Source organism: Ursus maritimus, unplaced genomic scaffold (genome assembly GCF_017311325.1).
Source record: "Ursus maritimus isolate PB19 unplaced genomic scaffold, ASM1731132v1 scaffold_24, whole genome shotgun sequence".
Classification (NCBI taxonomy): Eukaryota; Metazoa; Chordata; class Mammalia; order Carnivora; family Ursidae; genus Ursus; species Ursus maritimus.
The window spans coordinates 15,204,649-15,231,351 of NW_024424897.1; the positions used below are offsets into that span (position 1 = coordinate 15,204,649).

A 26,703-nucleotide genomic window follows, 5' to 3' on the forward strand; every position below is an offset into this window, starting at 1 on the left:
GTTTGCCTGAGAGTGATGTTCTATTTCCTCCCTCTTTCCTTCTACATTTACTATTATAATTCTACTGGAAGAAAGAGCTGTCCCTTCTCCCCCATGTATTTACTTGAGTGATTTAGTAAATATGGACTTATTTTATTCCATTGGTTATATCCAATACTATATTTATTTTGTTGTTTACTTTGTTCCAGCTTCAGTCATGAGGATTTCCTTCAGGTTGGTATCTGTGTCCTTTCAAGAAGATACACATACAAAAATTGTGAGTATACACTGATACCTCAGATTTCAATCCAGTGCCACCTGGCTCACTTTAGATATCCCTTTCCTCATTTGTTAACCTCTTTCTCCAACAATGAGAAACCTGGGGTTGCTATTTACGATATTTTTATATATCCAATCAATTCTAATATATACATGTAGGATTTTCAGAATTGCTAATAACCATACCCCTGTGAGAAACACATTTATTAATCAGAATATAGCATTTAGGCACAGTTCTTTTTGTCTTTAGCCTTACAGTATTCAGTCAAGATGCTGTCTTCCAAACTGCCTTCTTCATTGTGGTCATGTGATTCATTTGACATACAGTTAGGTTTGGGGCACCTGGGTCGCTTAGTTGGTTAAGCGTCCAACTCTTGATTTTGGCTCAGGTCATGATCTCAGAGTTGTGAGGTTGAGTCCTGCAATGGGCTCCACACTCATCATGGAGTCTGCTTGGGATTCTCTCTCTCCCTCTGCCCCTCCCCTCCGCCCTTGCGTGTGTGCACTCTCTCACACTCTCTCTAAATAAATGGATAAAATCTTGAAATACAGTTAGGTTGCGAATGTTGGCATTCCACTTTGGGCTCCCCCCGCCCCCAACCTACTGGTTGTTTTTAATTATGTTTTGGGTATGTGAAACATCACTATATTTCTAAGAGTCACAGATATACAAAAAGATACGTGCAAAGGAATGTCACATCCCTCTTCATCTTAATGGGTACCCCATTTCCTTTACCCATTTCTTTCTATTCTCCATTCCCACCCACTGCTTTAGGTAACCAGTATCTTTTTCCTTCTGGTTTATCCTTCCTGTGTTTCTTTTGCACAAATAAGCAGGTACATGTGTATTTTTTTTATATCCCTTTTTTTCTTACAGGAAAGTCGGCGTCCCATAGTTACTTCTTTGCCCTTTCCTCCCCACCTAACAGCATGTCCTGAATATATCAATGATAATTACTGATATATAAGAACTGGCACTAAGAACTTTGTCTACTGAACCAAGAGGTTTTTCATAGACACTTTTATTTATTTATTTATTTATTTTCTTTAAGATTTTTAAAATTTATTCGACAGAGATAGAGACAGCCAGCGAGAGAGGGAACACAAGCAGGGGGAGTGGGAGAGGAAGAAGCAGGCTCATAGCGGAGGAGCCTGATGTGGGGCTCGATCCCATAACGCCGGGATCACGCCCTGAGCCGAAGGCAGACGCTTAACCGCTGTGCCACCCAGGCGCCCCTCATAGACACTTTTAATTCACATATATTAGCTTACTTCATCAAAATACTAATTGATTTGAAAATCTTACTGAAAAGGCTTCTGCTTACTGGTTGTTATAGTGAGAAGCAAGATTGATGGCTTCTGCTCTATGGTTCCAAGAACAAACTTATATACTTAAAATGTAACACATGGCACAATTACCGGGATAATAAGGTGCCATTTCTTCTACAACATTTACTATAAACTTAGAACTATCCTATCTCTAGGAGCAAACAGGTGCGTTTATATTTTGCTTCAGGAAGAAATAATTGTAAAATTTAAAATATGTTTCTTGAGTAAGGGTAAATAATCACTAATTTCCTACTTGCAATATTTAACATTTTCCAAATCTTGAACATAAACATCGATTTTAATTTAAAGGGCCATTTCTTATACAATGTTTAATATAAATTTAAAGATGTCTAGGCAAAATAAAGATCTATTTACATTTTGCTTAAGATTGAAATGATCATGGAATTTAAAATGAGATCACTTCTTAACTGTAGTCACTAATTTCCTACTAACAATATGTAACATTTTCCAAATATTGAACATAAACATCTTGAGACTTTTTCTCTTGATGAGAGAGAGAGACTAAGTAGTGACAATGTGGGGAGACGTAATTCCTGGAGCTCTTTTCAGCACTCATCACGATCTGACATATTACATGTTTGTTTATTGGTTTTCTCCCACTGCGAGAACATGGGCTACGTAACAGCAGGGACTGTGTCTGTTTTGTTCACTGCCTTAACTTCAGTCTTGTATTAGATGCATTTCAAACATCCATTCTAAATGAGTAAATTGATGATGATGATGGAAGTTCAGCATTCAATGTATTTCGAAGGTGATATTTATTCTGATTCTTCTAAAGAAGAAGCAGGAGCTAGTTTATACAAAATATTTAGAAAAAAGCAGATGTCTTTTAAAGTTGCACTGAGTTAGCAATGAATATGAGGGAAATATGAGACTGTTTTCAAAAGCCCAATAAGTGGGGATAGTAAAATGTAGTTGGGGGAAATATGCTGTTTTGAGCTCTGGGCTGGACTGGATTTCTATGAAGAAATTAGAACCTTATGATATTACAGATGACTCCCTGTTCCTCATTACCAATTAACCATGACAAGAGATTTCTCTGATTATTGGAAACAGACACCTTTAAACTCTTGCTCTTCTCTTGAAAATCCTCAAAAATAAGGAGAACAAGAAAGAGACATGCAAACTCCACCTATAGGGATATCTATCTATAATCTCAGATTATAATATCTAAGGTTGGAAAGTGGATGTAGGATTCATAAATGACTTAACAGATAGGAGAAGGTGAAATAAATGCCTGCTGGAAGTAATGACAACAGGACTAGGCCAGATCATCTGTAAAACCTCAGAAAAGCATAGGAGTTAGAAGCACCAGGTACTATGGAAGATGGGGGTGAGGAAAAGAATTGAAAACACAGAAATTATTTGAAGTTTATAAAAGGGGCAGTTAGATCTCCAGACAACCACACCCATCCTGCCCAGCCAGGTAACTATCTTCCCCAACACCCACAGGAAAGAGAATTATATTCACTAGAGGAACAAAACCAGGGAGAACAGACTTAGGGATATCAGACACAGAATAGGTAAGGGTCAAGTGCGGGAGTGAAAACGAAGGACTTAAGTAGAAGTCTGCATACTGAATGATGAAACTCTAGCTCTTCTCTTGCCTAGCTCTAGATATATACCCAAGATATATATCTTCCAGGAAAGAGACGTGTGGATTTTTTGCTAGAGAAGAACAGCACAAGGGAAAAACTTTATGAAACTGACTTTTGGGCATTTCTAGTAAAGGCTGGTGGGTCATCTTACTGCTATATAGTTAAGCTCTCTATACATATAAGCTTCCAATCAGTTTTCCAGTGCCTAAGTACAAAGGAAGAGATAAGAGAAAATACTGCATCTATAAAACAAGAACAGAATGCTATAAAAAAGAAGGGAACAACTAGGGCAAAAGAGTTACTGGAAATTAAAACTATGATAGCCAATCCTTGTGAAAGCACTGGAAGGTAATGCTGAGAAAATGTCTTAAAGGTAAATAAAAAACCAAAATAGAAAAACAAAAGTAGAATACAGGAAAGAAAGCTAAAGAAAACTAGAGTATCAGTATAAGAAATCTAATTTTTGATTAAAAAGAGTTGTAGAAGGAGAGAACAGAGCAGATGGTCGTAATAAAATTATCAGTAAGTAATACAAAAGCATTTCCCAGAATCAAAGAGTATCACCAGGGCTTGCTAGGTACCAACAGAATAAATGGAAAAAAGGCCCAAGAACAATGGTGATAAAAAAAGAAGATCCTGAAAGTTTCTGGAGAGAAAGAATGGTATAAAGAATTAGAAATAAGGGACGGCTGGGTAGCTTAGTTGGTTAAGCGTCTGCCTTTGGCTCAGGTCATGATTCCAGGGTCCTGGGATTGAGTCCTGCATCAGGCTCCTTGCTCAGTGGGGAATCTCCTTCTCCCTCTGCCTCTGCTCCTCCCCTGCTTGTGCTCTCTCTCTCTCTCTCTCATTCTGACGAATAAATAAATAAAATGTTTAATAAAAAAAGATTTAGGAATATCATTTAATAACAAAATTATTAGAAGCTCAAGACAATGGAGCAATGCCTTCAAAATTCTGAGGGGAAATAATTTTTAACCTAGAATTACATTATGTCAAATAAAAAGTAATGTATGAGAATGTAATAAAGATGCTTTTAGAAACATTAAATTTTAAAAACTTACATCCCATGCATTATTTCATAGGAATCCACTGGTGGACGTGCTCCACCAAAATGAGAAATAAAATCAAGAAAGAAGATGATGACATGGGATCAAACACAGAAGAGAAGGAATGGGAATTTTCAGGATAACAACTAGGTGGGGAGCCTCGAGAGCATCCTGGGTCCAGGCTGAGCTGGATGGAAGGCTCTGAGATAGATGTCTCAGGGGAACTGTAACTGATTTGGAAAACTGTACTGAGAGGCATTTTACAAGCTATTAAGGATTATGGATTATAGCTATAGATCTGAAAAAGAATAAGCAAATTTTACTTTATTTTTAAGTTTTTAAAAAGTAGGTTACACACCCAACGTGGGGCTTGAACTCACAACCCTGAGATCAAGAGTCACATGCTCTACCTGCCAAGAATAAGCAAAATTTATGGGGCACCTGGGTGGTTCAATCAGTTATGCATCTCCCTTTGGCTCAGGTCATGATCCTGGAGTCCCAGGATCAAGCCCCATGTCTAGCTGCCCGCTCATCGGGGAGTCTGCTTCTCTCTCTCCCTTTGCCCCTCTCTGCTTGTGTTCTCTCTCTCTTGCTCACTCTCTTTCTCTCTCATATAAATAAATAAAATCTTAAAAAAAAAAAAGAATAAGCAAAATTTAAATTGAGGCATTTCATAACCCCAGAAAAAACAAAATTGCTCAGGAAGGAAATGTTATCCTTGGTTCCACAATGAACCATATGTACACAGTACTAATACTGAAAATACTATAATGGGGATTCAGACAAAAATCATGATAAAATGATACTGAGATGATGGAGGGAGGAAGGAAAATGAAAGACCTAAAATTCTCACCATTCATAAGAAGCAGCAAGAGATAATATATATAAAACTGATGAAAAAATTACAGCAGTGTATGAATATTATTTAGAAACAGTGGAGGTAAAGATCAGAAGAACAGCCTCAGGGGTTGAGAGTCTCTGCCTTTGGGGTGAGGAGGGAAAATGAATTGCCGCTTTTTATTATAAGTCTCTGAGCATTATTTGATTTTTGAAAATCATGCATATGTTACTTTGATGAAAACAGAAATTTAAAACCCAAACATATAAAAAATATTATGGACAGTATATTATAGTAGGAAGAGCTTTGCACTAGGAATAAAAATAAAAAACTACTGAGTGCTTATAATGTGATTTGGGTGAATCATACAACTTCTTTGAGCCTCAACTTCCTTATCTATTTATTATGGGACTCTGGTTATTTCTGAGGGCCTTTCAAACAATAAGGCTTTTTTCCTTAATGACAAAGTATTTTTCTAGGAGCAGCAAAGAAACTTTTCTCCATGGTCTCATGGTATACCTGTACACATTTCTGTCCATTTTGCCAAGGGTCCCCCTACCTCTGCCCCTTGATGTTAAGATGAAACTGGCATGCCCGCACCCGGGAAACCCTATTGTACCTGCGAGGCTAGTCTCCGCATAGCCTCCTCCTGCCGCCTGCGCATTTCTGGGGTTCCTGGGCAGCTTCCACTGGGGATGGATGAGTGGGCTGAAGGTGGCTGTGTGAGTGGCAGCTCTCTGTGGGCATCCACATCTGGATTAAAAAGATGAGATGTTTGCATGAGATATTCATAAAACCCTGAATTAAAGGAAGATTGGTTAAATCCATTTGTTCTGTGATCCAGCAATTCTACTCCACGAGAAATAAAAACTTAAGTCTATAGAAAAACTTGTACACAAATGTTCAAAGAAGCAAGATCCATAACAGTGCAAAAGTGAAAACAACCCAAATGTCAACTGACAAACGGTTAAAATATGGAATATGGAATATCCATACAATGGAATATTACACTCACTCAAAGAAGCCAGTTATAAAAGACCATCTATTATATGATTCTCTTTGTATGAAATTCCCAGAGCAGAGAAATCCATAGAGACAAAAAGTAAATTGGTGGTTATATAGGGGTGAAGGTAGGGAGTTAGGGGGAGAATGGAGGTTGACCACTAGTGGGCATTTCTTTTAGGGGGAGATAAGACTGTTCTGAGATTAGATTACGCTGATTGCTGTACAACTTTGTGAATATATTAAAAAGCACTGAGTTGAACAATTTAAGTGGGTGAATTGTGTGGTATGTGAATTGTACTTTAATAAAGCTGTTTTTAAAAAATTCCATTTGTTCAGGTTATTAAGAAAATGTCTTATCTCCTACTAGAAGTTATAGACTATATATACATGGATACAGATCATGGTATAACAATGGGTACCAAAATCAGGAGGTTGTTGATGGTCACTAGCCATTGAAAAGGAGGAAGAATAGGGGAAGGTAGTCCTCATTTAACTCCCCACCAGTAGGACTGAATTAAGACTTCTTCCATCCAGCTGGGAGAGTAAATTCTCTGGTCACCGGAGCCGAGTTCAGAATAACTGTAGGAGGACAGGAGTGGGAGGCAGCAGTGGAAAAAGACTGAAAACGTGTGAACTGAGGTAAAGCTCAGTGACTGTCACTGTATCACTTCTGTTGTTCACTCCTTCTCCCCACCCCATTCCCCTTTATCTGGTATTTGATTTTGTGGGCAATTACTGCCTGAATACCCTCCATCTTCTAGCCACTGCCTTTTGGAGATGCCCTCCTTTTCGTTGGAGTATCTTTACTCTCTGCTTAGCACCCAGAAAACAGGAGAAATAAGTTCATAGGTAGGCAGCAGTCAATATGCACAGCAAACTGGCAAAACAGACTTCTGAAATGAATAGACTAGGGAGGGTAGGGGTTACTTACTTAACAGCTGTCTGGGGGCTTGGCAGCTGTTGGCAAATGTCAAATTCAAATAATACCTACACTGAGACTCTTAGTGATGGGAAAAGATAGTTTTGTATTAGAGCTTCCTTAACTACTGCACTGAGTATACTTGTAGTTAACGTAATAATGCCTAAATTGCACAATGGGTCTATTTTTACAGAATGTTTTTATTCTTTGTGTGTCTGTGCTGGGGGGGGCGGTGGGTGATGACGGTGATGGTGGAGACTGACGGGGGAGTCAGGTTTGGGAAGGGGTGTGGGTGGAAAGCAGGATGACAGGCTAGTGCCTGCCCTGACAGCTTTTCTGTACCTTCCCAGGGAAATGACAAGGAGGGGGCGGGCCGGGGGCTGAGTGTCTGTGGGGGAAGGACGGGGCCCGGCGATGCAGGGCTGCAGGCTGAGCGGCTCACATCTTTCAGAGCAGTGCTGCGCAGTGTAGAAGAGGCAGGGGCGGAAGAAAGAAGGCAGATGATGAAGAGATGGAAGCTGGGAGCTCCAATGACTTTCCAACTTGTTTTCATTATTTCTACAACTGTATCATTGGTATCACTGATGGAGGGTTAGGAAAGCCACTGGGAATTCAAATAAACCTATCCAAGCTTGATGTAAATTAAACTCTGTGGAAAAATTAAGCCATCTCTCCATACAGACATCATTGTTACTCATTAATGAAAGAAATTCTGCTGCTGCCAGTAAAACCCCCAGCACCAGCTTACATGATAACAGATTAATGTCGAAAAACAGCTCGCATACTTTATCAGTCACTTATTCTTGACCCTTCTTAAGGGCTGGTGGTTCTGGGAAGGTGGCAGAGGTAGGATGTAGTTTGGACTTCGGCAGATTACAAGGAAAATTATTTTGTGCAAGGCGACTGCTGGCTCTGTGTAATTCTGATAAATACATAACCACATAGTCTATCTCCTTTGACACCGTCTTCAAGTTTTTGAAAGTTCACTATCAGGGCAAATCTACAGCCGCAACATATGGACATTTATCTCAAGAATAGCAGCGTCCTGGTATTTTTAGAGTATCTCTGGAGATAAAAAGCAATGGATGTCAGAGAATAACTTAATGAACTACCTTTAAAGAACCTCTGCTTTGGGGAACACCTAGGCTGTGTTCTATTAACTCTTGCTCTCCCAGGTAGCTTTAGCTTTCTTAGAAAACAGCTCTTTTTGCCTTTGGGATTTATTCTGTCCTGCAGGATTCTACCATTCTGTTATCTGCAGCAGTGATATACAGAGGAGTCAGAGAGACATTAGCTATCTGGTTTTCTTTCTGACACACTCAAAGAGTTAACCTCTGGGATTATTCAGATAAGATGTAGTCTGGTGTGATATTTAAGCCTCAAAGGAAAATACTGGAATAGGTTGGAAAGTTAATTTCAACTACTTTTCAACTTCAAGAAGATATGTTTTTAGAATCACAGAATTTTAACACAGGAAGAAATCTTAAAGATCACTTCCTCATTTTACAGATGAGAAAACAGGTCTAAAAAATTCAATTAAAATTCTCAAGTTACAAAGTATGTGTAGTCAATTGAGTGTTGGGGCTCAAACTCTGGGCTCTTGGCTCCCATGACACAATGCCAATCTACCTCAGAAAAGCTTCCTGTAGAAACTAAGCATAGTAGTGCTTGTGAGAAAGGAATTCTTCCATACCAATTTTAATCAGACCCTGGTAAACAGGGACTTTCAGTTCAACCAGTTTTCTCTGTAGACACTAGCTCTTCTCCATGTGAGATATCCACATTAAGTTAACCAGAGGTAATATGCCTACTTAATGACAGGAGACAGCTAATTAATTTCATCAGGAAGCCAGAATGTCTGGAGGATGCGAAGTGAGTTCCTGTTGAGTTTCTAGCATGTGCTAGACTCTGTAAACTACTATGATCTCAAACCATTTCTAGTGGTTGCTGGCTGAAAAGTTGCGGTGAGCTAGATTATTGATTTGGACTAGCAGAGCAAAAGTTCCTGGTTCTGTTTTAACTAACAGAAACCAGGTAGACTGGTTCTATACAGATAGGTTATATAGGAAGAACATCTATACATTTCCTTTCTTCAGATGAGTTTCTCCAATAAGGAGAGGCAGGACAGCAAAGTGGGTAAGAGACTGGCCTCTGAAACAGACTGCGTAGGCTCAAATTCTTGTTTCACCATTTACTGGCTTTGAAATCTGGGAGGTCTACTTAACCTCTTTGAGCCTCAGATCACTTCTCTGTGATATGAAGATAACAGGAACTACCTTACTGAGTTGATAAGAGGATTGGGTGAATTAATATTGGTTAAGATCTTAGAGAGTGCCTGGTACTAAGGACCATGTGAGTATTTTAAAAACAAACAAGATCCTAGTGGTGATCGTTAAGCTGTGCCCTGCCTGTGATGAGACAAGTATGAATATACATGAGACCTCAGCATGTTTTCACAAGGAGCAGGAGAAACCGTTCAAGGACACAATGAAGTTCAAGCCCAAGCAATACAGTACTGACATCAAGAGCAAGGAAGTGAAGGCTGCAAACAGACTGTGCCGGCTCGGAACGAGAAGACACGGGCCCTGGCTGAGCAACAGCTGGCAGTGATGGATGCAAACGGCTCTTATAGGCGATGCTGTAGTCATTGTCCAAAGGACAGACTAGCCAGACTGCCAGAAGGGAGGAGTCATAAATTTATTCCCAGAGAAAGGTTTTCTCAGTCACACTTAGATGACTGCTAGGTATGTGGGTTAAATGTAAACAGAGTATTACATTCTTTCTCTCATCTCTCAATTAATGGTCCTCTTGTGCAAGTCAGGTTTTGCAGATCAGAAAATAAAAGGATGTAAGGCTTAATATATCAGAAAAACTTTCAGAGCAATGAAGCAGGGCGTTCATTAAAAAGGAATACGTACGTTTGGGGGAGGCGTGTGGGCTGTCGGAGGCGATCTGTCTCATCCGTGTTCCGTGGCAGCTGAGGGCCACCAGTCTAGAGATGATGGCAGTTTTGCCGAACCCAATGTTTCCCACAATCACTACTCCTTGGTTCACACTGGCATTTGAACTCTGAAGTTGAGCATCTATTTCGTGGAAAACCCAATCCCGGCCAACAAACACGGACTCTGTAGTGATGCTGGGCACTTCAAAGAGCAGAGGCTTCAGGGAGATATCTGGAGGCCTATAAGGTGCAAAGTGAACTGGAAGGAACAATAAGAGAACACAGAACTCAGGCCAAACTGTCATCATTGAAAGAAATACAGAAGCACAGCATGGTTTAGGAGACTATTAGTTACAGTACGAAGGTATTCTGGGTTATTCAGCAAATAATACAAGTCAGCTTTGCTTCTACACAGATAAGCAACAGCAGGTGAGCTAGGGTCATTTGATACTCTAGTTGGCAGAAAACAAACATAGTTAAAATGCCAGTGATTAATGGAACAGTCAGAAAGATGGGGTGATATTCAAAATTATTAAATAGTGGGGAAGGCCCAGCACCAGCACTCAGGATGGATGTCAAAGTAGTACAGAAGCAGGGTCCTTAAGGCTTCCTTCTATGCCTGGAGATAACCTTTGAGCTGCTGGACTGTGGGGAGATACGGGGTTGGAGTCCCTGGGGGAGAGTCCAGGCTATGGCAGAGCATCCAGACGGCTTACAGCATCAGCTCTTTACCAACCAGTAAGGATATATTTAAATATTTAAATTTAAATATTTAAACTAACGTGGCTATCTCAGTGCTTATTAGGCAATGCAAAGAGGATGTGTCTATTTCTTTAAAAATACCAGTGAAAATAGTAATTCCTTTTAAGTTCATAATTGTATTTTTCTTTTTAATTTAGTAGGTATATTTAGGATAAGCAAAGCCTCTAAAAGCTCGGATAGTTTAAAAAGTCTTCAACATGTTAAGCAGTCAAGGAAGCAGAAACCAAACTTTGACCTCAGGTCTTTGCTCCTCTACTGCTTGTATTCATGCCAATTAAAAAAAAAAAAAAAACCAATAAAGAATTTTGGCTTATATACACCATGTCTTGGAGACAGATCCTACTGCTTTTCTCAAGATTTTTCTGTGCTTCTGTAGCTGTGGGATGTGCTAAGAGCCAAGCATGAGCTCTACTTTCAATAGTTTTCTAAAAAAGCATAATAGATGAAACTTGGTTTCAAAGATCAACGTTCTAATTTTATTAATGGTAGAAAGAAGTCTTCTCTATGACCTCCCCTATCTGGGTTAAATGCCTTCTTAACTGTTCAGAGAGTAGCTCTAAGATGTATCATTTTATCTGGCTGGAACCAGGCTGTTGCTGTTGTTGTTTTTAAAGTAAGCTCTATGCCCAGTGTGTGGCTTGAACTCAGGACCCCAAGATCAAGAGTCGCATGCTCTACCGACTGAGCCAGCCAGGCACCCCAGGAACCAGGTATTTTATTTTTGTATCTTTAACCTTAGCATGGTGCTTTGACAGATAGCAGGTTATTCAATAAATGCTTATCAAAAGAATTAATTAAAAAATAAGGTATTATACTCTAACCCCATTTTATATTTTGGAGACTAAAGCCCAGGGGAAGGGAATGAGGACAGGAGAAAAGAAAACATAAAAGGGGGAAATGAGATCTATTTATACTGCTTATATTATTCTAGAACATACTTAAACCACTTACACATCATTAAATGGGATTGAGAGATGGCAGCTTACTTGAGAAAATCTCACAAGCAAGCATACATGTACACACTCTCATTAAAAACTCTCTGAAAGCTATTAGAATGGTAACAGCATTAAAAAAAAGATAACAATTCCAAAAATAGTGCAAATAATTAAAAATATAAAGCCAAACTCTAAAAAGAGAAGAAAATAGTTTCCTATATCCATTTAAAAATGCCCCAAATTTTCACTTAAAAAAAAAAAGGCTGTGGAGATTCAGCTATATAATTGCTTATAATTTCCTGATTCTCATCTCTTTAACAAAACTTACTCTTTTAAAATCCGTAACTAAAAAAATAAAATAATAAAATCCACAACTATAGGCCCATATAACACTGTATATTAACTGGACTTAAAATAAAAATAAAAAAAAATCCATAACTGTACAGAATTCAGTAAAAAAATTCAACTATAACTTGCTAAATATATTCTTTTTAATTCTAATGGCTCGTAGCTCATAGTCTATTTTACCTTTCTGAAACATTACTTTATTGAGCTACACTTTACAGATCATAAAATTCACCCTTTTAAAGTATACAGTTCAGTGGTTTTCAGTACAGTTGAGCCTTGAACTACATGCAGGGTTAGAGGAGCTGGTGCCTCATGGAGTTCAAAATCCACATGTAACATTTGACTCCCCAAAACTTTACTAATAGTCTATCTGACTCAAAGCCTTACTGGTAGCCAATTAACACATATTTTGTATGTTATACTTACTATATACTATATTCTTACAATAAAGAAAGCTAGAGGAAAGAAAATGTTAGTAAGAAAATCCTAAGACAAAATACATGTATAGTATCGTCTGTAAAAAATCCGCATATAAGTCAACCAGCACAGTTCAAATCTGTGTTGTTCAAGGGTCAACTATATATTCACAAAGTTGTGCAACCATCACTATCTAATTCCCGAACATTTTTTAAAAATGTTTATTATGTTAGTCACCGTACAGTACATCCCTGGTTTCTGATGTAAAGCTCGATGATTCATCAGTTGCGTATAACACCCAGCGCACCATGCGATACGTGCCCTCCTTACATTTTTATCATCCCCCAAAGAAAACTCCATACCCATTAGCTGTTACTCCCCAGTCCCCCTTCCTCCCAGACCCCGGCAACCAGACTTCCTTTGGTTTGCCTATTCTGGACATATACAATAAATGTTATTGTGTAATATGTGACCTTTTGTGTCTGGCTCATTTAGCATGTTTTTGAAGTTCATTCATGTTGAAACATGTATCAGTACTTCATTCTTTTTATTGTTGAGTAATAGTCCATTATATGGATATATCATATTTTGTTTATCAAGTTATCTTGATAACTTGGTAACATCTGATTTGTTTCCACTCTTTGGCTATTATGAATTATGCTGGTATAAACATTCACGTACAAGTTTTTGTGTACATATGTTTTCAGTTATCTTGGGTATATATCTAGGAGTGGTATTGCTGAGTCATCTGGAAACTCTATGTTTAACTTTTTGAGAAACTGCCAAACTGTTCTATTTTGCTTTTTTTTTACAGAAGTAATACATATTCACTATAGAAAATTTAGGAATAGCAGATAAACAAGATAATAATTGTTCTCCCAGTAGCCAGAGAGAAACATTACTCATATATATTCTGAATTTTTTTCTGTACCATAAATACTTATTTTAAAAACCCAAAATGGGATCATACAGTTTTATAATCTCCTTTTTTAATTTTTCATTTAGCAATTCCAGTTCTAAAAAGGTTGATTCTGTCAGACTTGCCAGCTTGATGGCTGCTTCATTGGCGGGACTGATTGGTGGAGCTCCCTACTCCACCATCTTCCATGTCACTTCATAGTAGGTGGCTGCTACCCACTTGGGGCTTCGTGGGTACCTGAGTTTGCTTGGTGGGCACCCAGACACACTGAGATCGGGATGAGCAGTGACAGGACTCCCCGGGAGAAAGGAAAAAATAGATCAGTTGGCTTGAGATGAGTCTAATTGGGCCCAGCGAGACCTAAAGTCACACAGCTAGTTTCAGAACTAGAAACAAAACCTAATTCTGACTAAAAATCCAGGTTTTTTCCAATATATTATGTTGCAACTGCTCTATAAGATGTCACTTTCAAATCTGAAAGTGACCTGAATGATCCCCCTGATGACCAGGATTGATTAGGCTTAGCTGACGGTTAAACTGTCTTCTTTCTCCTTCACTTCTCCTGCGCTTCCTTTCAGGAACTATGTGCTTGGCCAGAAATGACCTTTCCAGAGAGAGAAGAGCTACAGAAACTCTCATTTGATTTCTATACTAAATAACTTATTTCTTCAGGTCTAAGGTTACTTTATATTTAGTATCAAAGGGACTTTCATGAATATGACCAATGCTAATTTACAATATGAAATTAAGTACAGACTCAATTTAAATGCTTAAGTTTTTGAGAAAAATTCTCTTAACTTGTTCTCATGTTGACGTAATCTCCCATCATATTTTATTCTACTGAGAAAGCTTTGACATTTTAAAAAGTTATTTAAAAAATTTTCTAAAAATGTAATCAATTCACAAAAGCCTCAAGGGAAGAACAGACAAAATTAGCCTAGCACCATATGGTAAAACAACTGTAGACGCCAAGAACAGCCTAGAAACAATTTCTGTACCTCAGAACCTAAGGCTTTTGTCAGCTCAGTATGATAAAAGAAAGCCCTACTTCCTATGTACCAACAATAAATTTAGGGCATATGAACAAGAAAGCACTTTGGCCTGCATTGTGGGACATGGAGGTAATGGATGTTCTGTGTGGAGTTCATATTCCTAAATAAATCTTTCTTTGGGATATCATCTGGCTTCCAAGAGATTTTCTAAGGCAGAAACACTGAAATAATCCATGAGAAATTACCACAACTACAGCTGAGCTAAGGGAAAAAAGATGAGCTAATCCATACTGTTTAGTAACAGATGTGGCTTTCTTATCCCTGGCACTCAAGAGTTGGCAGTCTCAGCACAGCAAAGACCATCCCACCCCTCTCAAAGCATTCTAATAAAGGATACTGGGGTGCCTGGGTGGCTCAGCTGGTGAAGCTTCTGACTCTTGGTTTCCGGCTCAGGTCTGATCACAAAAGTGTGAGATCGAGCCTCCTGTTAGGCTCTGTGGGGAGCCTGCTTGAAGATTCTCTCCTGCTGCCTCCACCCTAACTCGAGGACATGCTCTCCCTCTCTCTCAAATAAATAAATAAATCTTTTTTTTTTTTTTTAAAGAAGTTTACTGATATCTGTAATTTACTTCAGAATTCATAAAAAATGATGGGTGGGTAAGATATGGGCAAATGGACAGACAGGTGATAAAATAAGATAGCAAAATGTTCATGATACAATCAAGGTGGTGGGTATGTGTAAATTGTAAGATTCTTTCCTTTCTGGTATATCTGAAAATTTTCCTAATAAAATGGTAAAGGGAAAAAAAAACATGGAAAGGAATCATTTCAACAGGGTACACACATAAGACAAGCTTCGGAAAGTTGTTTTAAAAAGATTTAATAACCATCCCAGACTCGGCTGGTGTGGGCATCTCTTTGAGGCAAATCAGGCTTGTGGCAGACGAATGAGTTCTCTGTAGGAAGCACTCTCGGTGAGACCATCAATAAGTGCAATTATATACCTAGGCTTATGGAGAAAACAGACCTTTCTTTAACTAAGGCAAAGTGTAAACATTAAAAAACAGCAACACTAAAGTGCACTAAGGCTAGGAGATCAGCCTGCCCAAATGCAAATATAAACAGCTGCAGTAAGGGGAAAAGGGGAAGGGGAAGTGGAGGGAAAGGAGCTCTAAGTGGATTTAGACTAAAGCATATTTACTCATGGAAAACAATCATGAATCATCTTAAAAGAAGTCAGTCACAGGACTGGCAGAAGAAAGGGTGTGTGTAACACAGCCAAGGTCTGGTGCAAACAGGAGCAGAGCTGTTTCCTCACATTCTTCTACAATGACTGTAAAGTCTAGCCTGGAAGCACCTCTGTTCCTCAGAACAAAAGATAATTTCAGGCTCATTCTTAGGGTTCATGACATGCATGCCATGCTCAACATTAAGCAGAGAAAAAACACATGTGCTTCAGACAAACCCTGATATCACATCAGCATCAAACATAAGGCAAAAAAAAAAAGCTTATTTTTTTTCTTAAGAAATGTTTAAACCAGGGTAGGGGTTGATTCATCTACTGAGTTTCTAGAAGGTTCACTCTCCCATTTACAGGAGTCAAATCTCTTTAGGGTCTATTATTTATTCTTGCTGCTCTGGGTAGGACTACAGTAGGTAGCTATTCCTACACCAGGAAATGAGTTTCTAAAGAATGTAAAGCAATTTGAAGCAGGTCTTAAAAGACAATCTAAAGATAACAGTCTGAGAAATGTTCATTCCAGATAACTTCTGTTTAAAAAAAAAGGTTGTTAAACAAAGCAGAATCACTTTTGGGGTGAATAAGGAAACATAGCAGAGTAGGAAAAACTGTGGACTCAGAGCCAGGATCCCTTAGTTTGCATCCTGTCTCTGTTACTTCCTGGTTGTGTGACCTCAGGATAATTACTTAGGCTCTGGATATCTCAGTCTTTCTCATTTTAAAAATAGGGATAACAATGACACTGTGAGGATTAGATGAGTTAACAGATGTGATGTGCCTAGGACAGTGTCTGGCGGTTAACCGTGTTAGCGGCTACTACTAGCGACATCATCAAGCCAAAAAGACATCCAGAGTAACCATAATCACCCCCCTCCCACACACACTTATTGAAAACAGAACTTAGCAAAAAGGATATTGAAAACATACTGACTCTCTTTAAGCCCTTGTCCCTTTGAGGCTCCTGACTCACCTCCCTTTTTCCTTTCCCTACCCAACATTTTGTAAGAGCCCTGCTTGCTCTCTTCCCTTCTGCACGAATCGCACACTCTAGCCTGGCCTCCTCCCGTATTATTCAACAGTGTATCTGCTCAAATTGTTTTGGTTAAAGTCACTAAAGACTTTCTAATTGTTAAGTACGATGATTTCTTTTTTCCAGTCTTTATGCTTCTTAACCACTCCTCAGTATTTAACATTTTTAACTAACCCCAACTTTTGGAAATACGTTCTCTTCTTGGGCTTCACATGGCTGCACTTCCTTCAAGTTCTTTTTTTGTCCTCTCCTCCTGATGTGTGTTAAAGGATTCCTCCTCTTCTGCACATCCCTAAAATACTGCCAATTCTCAGTTCTATATTTCATTTTTCTCTTCTTCATGATCTCCCTGGATAATCTCAAAGGAATAGATTAATAGCTTTCACAACTATCTAAGTGGTGACCGTTTGTATTTCTGTTCCTCATTACCTTGTTATCAAACTCCTATACAGCATCTCCAACAACTCACAAGAGTTATCTATTTGGATTCCCAATAGAAACTACAAACTTCAAGTTTTTAAAAGTAAAGTTACTGTCTCACTCACCTTAATCTATTCTTTCTCTTCCATTTATTATCTCAGTTAATGAAATATCACCAATCTGCCTGGTCTTTCCAGATAGAAACTTGACACTCATTAGGATTTCTTCTTAATATTTATATCTAGTTTTTCACAAGTCCTATCAATAATTCTTGAGGAATGGGACTCCATGCTCTGCAAAGAGTCTGCCTGAGACTCTCTCCGTCTCCTTCTGTCCCTCCCCCTGCTCATGTTCTTTCTCTCTCTCTCTAAAATAAATTAGTAAATCTTTAAAAAGAATAATTATTGAGGAATATCTCTCAGATATAATTCCTTTTTTTCCTTCCTATTCCACTGCTACTAGAGTGGTATAATCTTGGGGGAGGTGCTGATCACTCTAAGTCTCAATTTTGTCACCTGTAAATGAGGGTAATAAGAGTATTTACCCCATTAGGCTAAATGAGAACATGTATGTTAAGTTCTTATCTCAGAACCTTAATCCTCAATGAATGGCAGCCATATACTTTAGGTTCTCAATATCTCTTGCTTTTACTATGTACTTAAGCAGGCTATCGTTCCTTTTGCATACAGCTACCAAATCTATCAATCAATCAATCTATCTGTTATGATCATGTCAATCTCTATACTCTACCCTCACATGTCATCAACTTGCCCTACTACAGTCACCTAACCTATCAAGTTATTAGCCTAATTAACTTACTAACTAGTACAGTTCTTGTCATAGGGTAGGTATATTCAATAACATTTAATAAACAAATTCATGAATTAAAATGGTTAATATGGATTTTTCTTCCCCAACTGCAGGGAAATATAATGGTATACACTTCACTTTGGTAGAGCAGGAGGGATCAAGGAAGACAGTGAAGGGATGAAAATTCAGGTCTTTGAAAAATCACTGTTCTATACTATAATAATAAAAAGAAATGAATCATTCGTTTGGTACCTTTCAAGGATACATTCCTGTTTAAAGGCAACTGTCATAAACAAGTGGGCCATTGAATAACAAGATAGAGAAGAAAAAATGTTATTTTCCAAGCTCTGTGCATATCACAGGCAAGGCCTGGATGTTGACCTAAGCACCAATAATCAAAGAATACTATTCCTACAGGAAGCTGGGGGAAGGGAGAAAAATGGTGTCTTCGAGCTAGTGTACAGAGAGGATAGGACAGATATTTCTAAAGACAATTCTTGCTTCTTTTAGAAAAGTTACTGAGAAGGCTGGATCTACACAAATCCATTTAGTAACTGAGGTCTTGCTAATGCTACATGTGAGATTTATTCTTGTGCAACAAATGACCATATTTAATATTAGTTTAGTTCACAGAGAACCCAATTCTAACTACCAAGACAAGAAATTTTTTTTTTGTTTTTGTTTTTTTGCACGTGCGCACATGCATGCATGGAAAAGAGAGAGCGAGCAGGAGGGGAGGGGCAGAGGGAGAGGGAGAGAGAATCTTAAGTAGGCTCATGCTCGGTGAGGATCAATGCAACTCATGACCCTGAGATCATGACCTGAGCTGAAATCAAGAGTCAGACACTTAACCGATTGAGCCACCTCGGTGCCCCTAAGCCAGTCATCTTCTCATGAGAGATGGGTTTATGCTCTGGTCCACTTCATCTATAATTTTCTTTTTAAAAATATGACATGAATTTCTACCTCTGTCCAAGATGGAATAAAAAAGACTATATTTACTCTCCTACCTAAAAGAATCCCCAAACAAACCTCTAGACTAAGTATATAAAACAATGGTTTTCAAGACATTAGACATAGCAATGAAAAATAATGATCCCTGAGAGATGGAAAACAATAGGGATACCTCATGCTCACTTACTGCCTTAAGAGAATTTCCAGGCCATAATGTAGGGAGGGAAAACCCAGTCAGATTCTGGCAGACTCCCTGAGTTGAGGAGATGGAACTGAGAATCCAGGGAGACTAAGGCAGCAACTGTTCAAAGGACAGAGTTCTGAGAAGGTGAGCACTGAACAGAAATAAATCTGAAGATCTGTGGAAGGTAGAGTACTGACTGGCGCATGTATGTGAGAAAGCTGTCCAACACCAGGAGATGACCTATCCAAGTTGATTAGAGGGAAGAGGGCCTGAATAGTGCCTATTACAGCAGCCAGAATAGAAAACCACACAATTTCCAGAACATTGGGTAGGATATTCTGAAGTCTTGTCTCAGTAGTACAGAATAATAAAACCTATAATAAATATTGTTCTGGTCCTACTCAACAAATCTTAAAGGCAAGGCCCAAAATTAATCATACTATTTCCAAATACCTTCAACATTCCTAAAAAAAGTTGAAGAATATTTGTAAGAATATAAACATGCAGTGAGGTAAAATCCACTATGTCTGGTATCCAAACAGAGATTGTTAAGTATAAAAAGAAGCAGGAAAAAAGGAACCATAATTAGGAGAAAAATCAACTAATTGAAACTGACCCAGAACTGACACAGATGTTAGAATTATCAGAGAGAGATATTAAAATAGTAATTATAACAATATTCTATATGTTCAAAAGGTTGGGACATGGAAGACATAAAAGACCCAATTGAACTATTAGGACAAGAAACTACAACAATAGAAATGAAAGAATGAGTGGCCTTGAAGACACAGGAATAAAAACTATCCAAAATTAAAAATACAGAGAAAAAATAATCCTCTAAAATAAAAAAAGCATCAGTAGGGGCACCTGGGTGGCTCAGCGGGTTAGGCATCTATCTTCGGCTCAGGTCACGATCTTAGAGTCCTGGGATAAAGCCCCACATTGGGCTCCCTGCTCAGTGGGGAGTCTTCTTGTCCCTCTTCCTCTCCCCGTCCCACTTATGCTCTCTCTCTCTCTCCTCTCAAATAAATAAAATCTTAAAAAAAAGAATGAAAAGAAAAGCATCAGTGAACTGTGAGACAACTCCAAGTGACCAAATACAGGTATCTGGAGTCCCTGAAGGCGGGTGACAGAAAACATATTTAAAGAAATAATAGGGGCATCTAGGTGGCTCAGTCAGTTAAGTGTCTGCCTTTGGCTCAGGTCACAATCCCAGCGTCCTGGGATCAAGCCCCATGTGGCTCCCTGTTCCTTTCTCCCTCTCCCTCTGTCTGCTCCTCCCCCTGCTTGTGCTCTCTCTCTGTCACATAAAAAATCTTAAAAAAATAGTAGCTATAAAATTTCTAAATTTGATGAAAACTATAAACTCACAGATCCAAGAAGCTCAATGAGCCCCAAGTACAAGAAATATGAAGAAAATGAACCAAGACACATCATAATCAAACTGCTAAAAACCAGAGATAAACAGAAAATCTTAAAAGCAGCCACAGAATAAAGACTTGAAGTACAGAGGAACAAAGATAAAGATGACAGCAGATTTCTTCTCAGAAACAATCCAAATGAGAAGACAGTGGGCCTACAGCTTTATATTATGGAAAGAAAAAAACCTGTCAACCTAAAATTATAAACCCAGTGAAAATTTAAATTTATCTTTCAAAAGTAATGGCCACATTACTTTTCACATAAAAGCTGAAAAAAATTAATCACCACATTTTCACATTATGTAATTTTCACATTACATTTCACATAAAAGCTGAAAAAAATTAATCACCAGCAGATCTGCAATACAAGAAATGTTAAAAAAAAAAAAACAACAAAAAACCTTCAGGCAGAAGAAAAAAGTCACCAGATAGAAATATGGATTAACACAAAGAAATGAAGAACACCAGAAATGAGAACTACATAGATTAATATATAAGATTTTTTGTTGACTTTAAACAAATGGCATTGGAACAATTGGATACATATATGCAAAAAAAAAAACCCTGAAATACTTTCATACACATCATGCACCATATATAAAAATTAAAATCAATCAGAGACCTAAACTGAAACTGTAAAACCTGAAACTGTAAAACTTCTGGAAAAATATACAGCAGAAGATATTTTTATCTTTGGTTAGTCAAAAAAATCTTAGACACAACACCATAAGAATGATCCATCAAGGCAAAAATTCGTAAACTGGATTTCTAAAAACTTTTGTTCTTCAAAAGATACTGTTAAGAGAATGAAAAAAAAAAAGCTGTAATATGGGAAAGAAATATTTGCAAAACATGTATCTCATAAAGAACTTGTATCCAAACTATATAACAAACTCTGAAAACTCAATAACAAGAAACAAGGCAATAAAGAGTGGACAAAATATTTGAACAGATGCTTCTTCACCAAAGAAAATATTTGATGGCAAATAAGCACACAGGATCATCAATATAAGCAAGATGTTGTAGAGATCTCTAGAACTTTTTCATCTTGCATGACTGAAACTTCACCCATTGAACAGCAACTCCTCATTTTCCCCTCCATCCAGGCCCTAGCATACACCATTCTACTTTGTGTTTTGAGGAGTGTGACTACTTTGGATACCTCATGTGAGTGAAATCATGTGTTATTTGTCTGTGACTGGTTTAATTTAGCATAATTATCATCAAAGATCATCCATGTTTTAGCAAATAACAGAATTTCCTTCTTTTTTTTATGGCTGAATAACATTCTATTGTATGTATATGGCACATTCTCTTTATCCATTCATCCATCAATGGATATTTAGGTTCTTTCTACCTCTTCACTACTGTGAATAATGCTGCAATGAACAAAGGAGTGCAAATATCTCTTTGAGATCCCAATTTCAAGTCTTCTGGAAATATACCCGGAAGTAGGATTGCTGGATCATACAGTAGTTTTATTTTTAACTTTTTGAGGAATCACCATGCTGTTTTCCATAGTGGTTGCACCATTTTGCATTCCTAACAACAGTGCACAAGGGTTTCAATTTCTCTATCTCCTTGTTATTTTCTTTGTATATGTGTGTGTTTTCTAATGGCCACTCTAACAGGTGTGAGGTGATATCTCACTGTGGTTTTCATTTGCATTTCCCTGATGATTAGTGGTGTTGAACATCTTTTCAACTACCTGTTGGCCATCTGTATGTTTTCTTTGGAAAAATGCCTATTCAAGTCCTTTGCCCATTTTAATTTATTTTAATTTATTTTATTATATTTTATTTTAAAGTAGGCTCCATGTTGGGCATGGAGCCCAATGCAGGGCTTGAATTCATGATCCTGAGATCAAGACCTGAGCTGAGATCAAGAGTCAGATGTTTAACGGACTAAGCCACCCAGGCAACCTTTTAAAATTGGGTTATTACTTTTTTTGCTATTGAGTTATAGGACTTCCGTATGTACTTTGGATATTAACCCCTTATCAATTATATGCTTTGCTAGTATTTTTTCTCATTTCATAGGCTGCCTTTTTACTCTCTTTTTAAGTACTTTAAAATATAAATGCAAAAGTAATTTCTTTCCATTATAATTCCTTTACTTACTGGTTCTAGATATCTTTCACATTACAATTTATCTTCTCCTCCCTTATCTTAAACATAATTTAATATGTTTATTTATCTATTACTTCTTTCTTAATTACTCTACTTGTCTTCCTTGTTATGGTTCAGTTAACTCAGTTAAAAAACACTGAGTTGGGGCACCTGAGTGGTTCAGTCAGTTGAGCATCTGACTGTTGGTTTCAGCTCAGGTCATGATCTCAGGGCCATGGTATCAAGCCCCATGTCAGACTTCTTGCTCAGTGCGGAGTCTGCTTGTCCTTCTCCCTCTGCTCCTCCCCCCACTTGCACTCTCTCTCTCTCTCACTGAGCTGCTGTCAGTGACTCCATATGGAAAAGGGTCTTACTGTACAATTTATTGTGTTAATTCTCAATTAGCACAGAAGTGACTTAAGACTTTGTTTTTGAATGAATAAAATTCATTAAGCATTGTGTAGGCAAGTTTCTCATACATTATCTAGTATATCTGCTACACAGGTTCTGTTTCATGCTCCATCTGGCAGTGTCCATTCTAAAGAATATTACTTAGTTTTTCGTATCAACAAAGTTAATTTTTTTTTTTTTTTTAAGATTTCACTTATCCACTCTACACAGAGAGAGATAGCCAGCGAGAGAGGGAACACAAGCAGGGGGAATGGGAGAGGAAGAAGCAGGCTCCCATCGGAGGAGACTGATGTGGGGCTTGATCCCAGAACGCTGGGATCACGCCCTGAGCCGAAGGCAGACGCCCAATGACTGAGCCACCCAGGCGCCCCCAACAAAGTTAATTTTTAAAGGTACTAACAAACCATAACCTGTCCTCTCCAAAACTTTTTGATTTTTCAAATTTCTGGACCAGAGAAGGATGATAGCAATGATAACTACAAGACAGAGAAAAGACATTATCTGAGCTGCATTTTAGAAGGACTAATCTGGCAAGCCGTGCGTTAGCTTGATTCGAATTTGGAAAGACCAGAGGAGGGAGACAAGCTAATTAGCTGTATTGAGAATGGAGAACATGGAAAGAATGGGAGAAACTGGGAGAGTAGAATCCTCAGGGCATCCTAAGTGACTGGATGTAGGAGATAATGAAGACAATGATTCAAAGATGACTTCAAGAGTTAAAACCTAGGTGAGAGAAAAACTGGGGCACTATTAATAGAAATAGGGAAGCAGGAGCTAGTTTGGGCTAATGAATCACAGTGGTGCCCTGTGTGATCAGAGCCGCCACCGAAAGGCAGCCATTGGCAGTTAGTGTTGATATGCAGCTCTCTTTCTCATACCTAATACCCCAGAGTCCTGAGTATCTACAATTAGCCATTGTATTGGTACATTATTACATTACTCACTGCTTTTTATATTATACTGTCTATGACATTGTATATTATGGTGGTTAAGAGCACAGGATCTGGAATCGGCCAGATATGAAATGAATCCTGGCACTGCCAATGACTAGACATGTAACCTTGAGCAAGTTATTTAACCTCTGTAAATCCCAGTGCCTTATTACCACTACTTAGATCAAAGGGTTGTGAGGATTAAAAAAAGAACATGTTTAAAGCTCTTAGCACTGTGTCTACAAAGAATAAGAACTCCAATAAATGTAAGCTATCATTTTTATATCTGTCAAAAATGTCCCATTCTCAACATCTGTCTTAGTGTTTTAAGAAGTCCATTGTGTTCTATTAATGTGGGGGTAAAAAAGGGAAGAGACTTATTTTACTCTGAAAAATTATACTTTGAGTCTCTGAATAACTGTATATTAAATTTCAGCTTCCTGACATTAGTCTTATAGGAAAACATTTGTTGAGAAAAATCTGGAGTCATTGCTGAGTGGAATTTTCAGGAAGGGATTTTCCCTTTGGAAAATTGTAAAGGAAATAAGGAAAGCCTAACTCTCTCGAAAGTTCTCAATTTTTACGTTTCCTCATGTTAAAAACCTCAAAATGTAGGGAAAATATAAAAACAGTAAAGCATCTAAAATGTGAAACATTTGATAAAATAATTATATAACTATGTCAACTATGTTTTACGCTATTAAATTGTTGGCCTTGAACGTGAGATATGAGATGTATTTTTATTGGAGCATCAAACCTGGTTAATTAGTTGAAATTTAAGATTAAACTTTTTTTTTTCTTAAGTAGGCTCCATGAGCCCCAATGTGGGACTCGAACTCACGACCCTTGAGATCAAGACCTGAGCTGAGATGAAGTTAGACACTCAACCAACTGAGCCCCTAAGATTAGACGGTCAATCCAGGTGCCCCTAAGATTAAACATTTTTAAGTGAACTCTCTGATGAAACAGCAATGGTCCTACAAAGGAAACTTTCAGTTCTATATTTTATTATATCTTAGGGAGTAATTCCATAAAAAACTTAAAAAAAATTTTTTTTTTAATTTGAGAGAGAGTGACTGAACAAGACAGAGAGCGCACAGCAGGGGTAAGGGCAGAGTCAGAGGGAGAAGCAGCTTCCTTGCTGAGTAGGGACCCCTACATGGGGCTCCATCCCAGGACCCTGAGATCATGACCTGAGCCGAAGGCAGGCACTAAACTGACTGAGCCACTCAGAGGCCCCACCATAAAAAAACTTTTATATACAAGATTGGAAAGTTTAAATCATTTTACAGAATCAAAAAATGTTTTGGGGCGCCTGGGTGGCTCAGTCATTAAACGTCTGCCTTTGGCTCAGGGCCTGATCCCAGGGTCCTGGGGTTGAGCCCCACATTGTGCTCCCTGCTCTGCTGGGAGCCTCCTTCTTCCTCTCCCATTCCCCCTGCTTGTGTTGCCTCTCTCACTGGCTGTCTCTCTCTCTGTCAAATAAATAAATAAAATCTTAAAAAAAAAATGTTTTGCAAAGGGTTACTTAGGTAAATTTACTGGCAATATGATTACTTAATAGGATTTAGTCACTTTTGGAGAAAATAATGGTAGATTAATTGGGAAGCTGATTCTTTATTTTTATTTATTTATTTATTTATTTATTTATTTATTTATTTATTTTAAAGATTTTATTTTATTTATTTGACAGAGATAGAGACAGCCAGTGAGAGAGAGAACACAAGCAGGGGGAGTGGGAGAGGAAGAAGCAGGCTCATAGCGGAGGAGCCTGATGTGGGGCTCGATCCCATAACGCCGGGATCACGCCCTGAGCCGAAGGCAGACGCTTAACCACTGTGCCACCCAGGCGCCCCGAAGCTGATTCTTTAAATCTCAATTAGATCAAAACATCAAAATGTCATAATGGTTACTTATTTTTCCTTTATTGCATTTAAGGCACTTAAAAATATTTTCAGTGATTTGTTCTTGCAGAATTAGATATTATGATTAGAATCTCTTTCATATTACTCCACAGGCTTTTTTAAGTAGTGTGTTATTTAATGGAAGGGATCAACATGTGCCTGTTAGAAGACCATGTGTTTTATAGATGTGTTTTATAGTCTCTTCTCTTCCTCAAAAAGGTTATTTCTCCCTTGTGGGTTGTGCAGGGGAACTTTGTTGTATATTAGCTACTGTTTGGATTCTCAAACTTTAAGATGAAATTTACTAAATAAGGCTGGCTTACATAAAACCCAGATCTGTGCACCTATCTGGAGCTACTTTAACAAGTAGTGATCTACTTTAAAAAATCATTGCCAGACTACTACAAAAAGCATAAACTAGTTTCTAGCAGACATTCAAAGACATCCAGATTGAATACTGCATTTTCAAATTTTAAGGTACTTTCCAAAAGAGCTGGCTGGGGGTGCGAGGGTCAACTTCATACAATTAAAGATTACAATCTACCCATCTAATATTTATCTATAGGCAGTATGTGCATGCAACCTTAATTCTGGATTTTAAAAGAAATCTAATCTTGTAAAAATAGAATAGTGAACAGTGAGGCAGAAGACAATGTTGGAAATATTCTCTTGTAAATGTAAGAGCCAGCCAGGTCATGATCAAGATGACTAAGAACCTCAGGGGTGTGTGACTCAGTGGGCTAATGTAAGCGTATTAGCTTCATGACACGCATCTTAGTCATCTTCATAATGAATTCATTGTTTTGGAAAAGGGACTCACAAATATTGTGATGCACTGATTTTATTTGATGAAAATTCAGTATTTTGCTTTGACAAAGCGATATTAACTGTGGCAGGGTCAATTTCATATAAACCCTGCCAATGAGTCAGATTATCACTTGCACAAATGTCCTCCCACCTA

The 26,703-nt window shown here is 38.1% G+C and overlaps 1 protein-coding gene across 1 annotated transcript in view; it reads right to left on the reverse strand.

Annotated features, from left to right (window-relative positions):
* The window catches only part of TANC2 (tetratricopeptide repeat, ankyrin repeat and coiled-coil containing 2), a 150,902-nt gene that overhangs the window by 83,105 nt on the left and 41,094 nt on the right, over window positions 1-26,703 (reverse strand). Inside the window, exons 5-6 of the mRNA XM_040640428.1 lie at window positions 9,933-10,214; window positions 5,710-5,843 (exon numbers count right to left, since the gene is read on the reverse strand). Of these exons, the coding sequence (XP_040496362.1) occupies window positions 5,710-5,843; window positions 9,933-10,214 (416 nt within the window). The remainder of the gene's footprint in view (window positions 1-5,709; window positions 5,844-9,932; window positions 10,215-26,703) is intronic.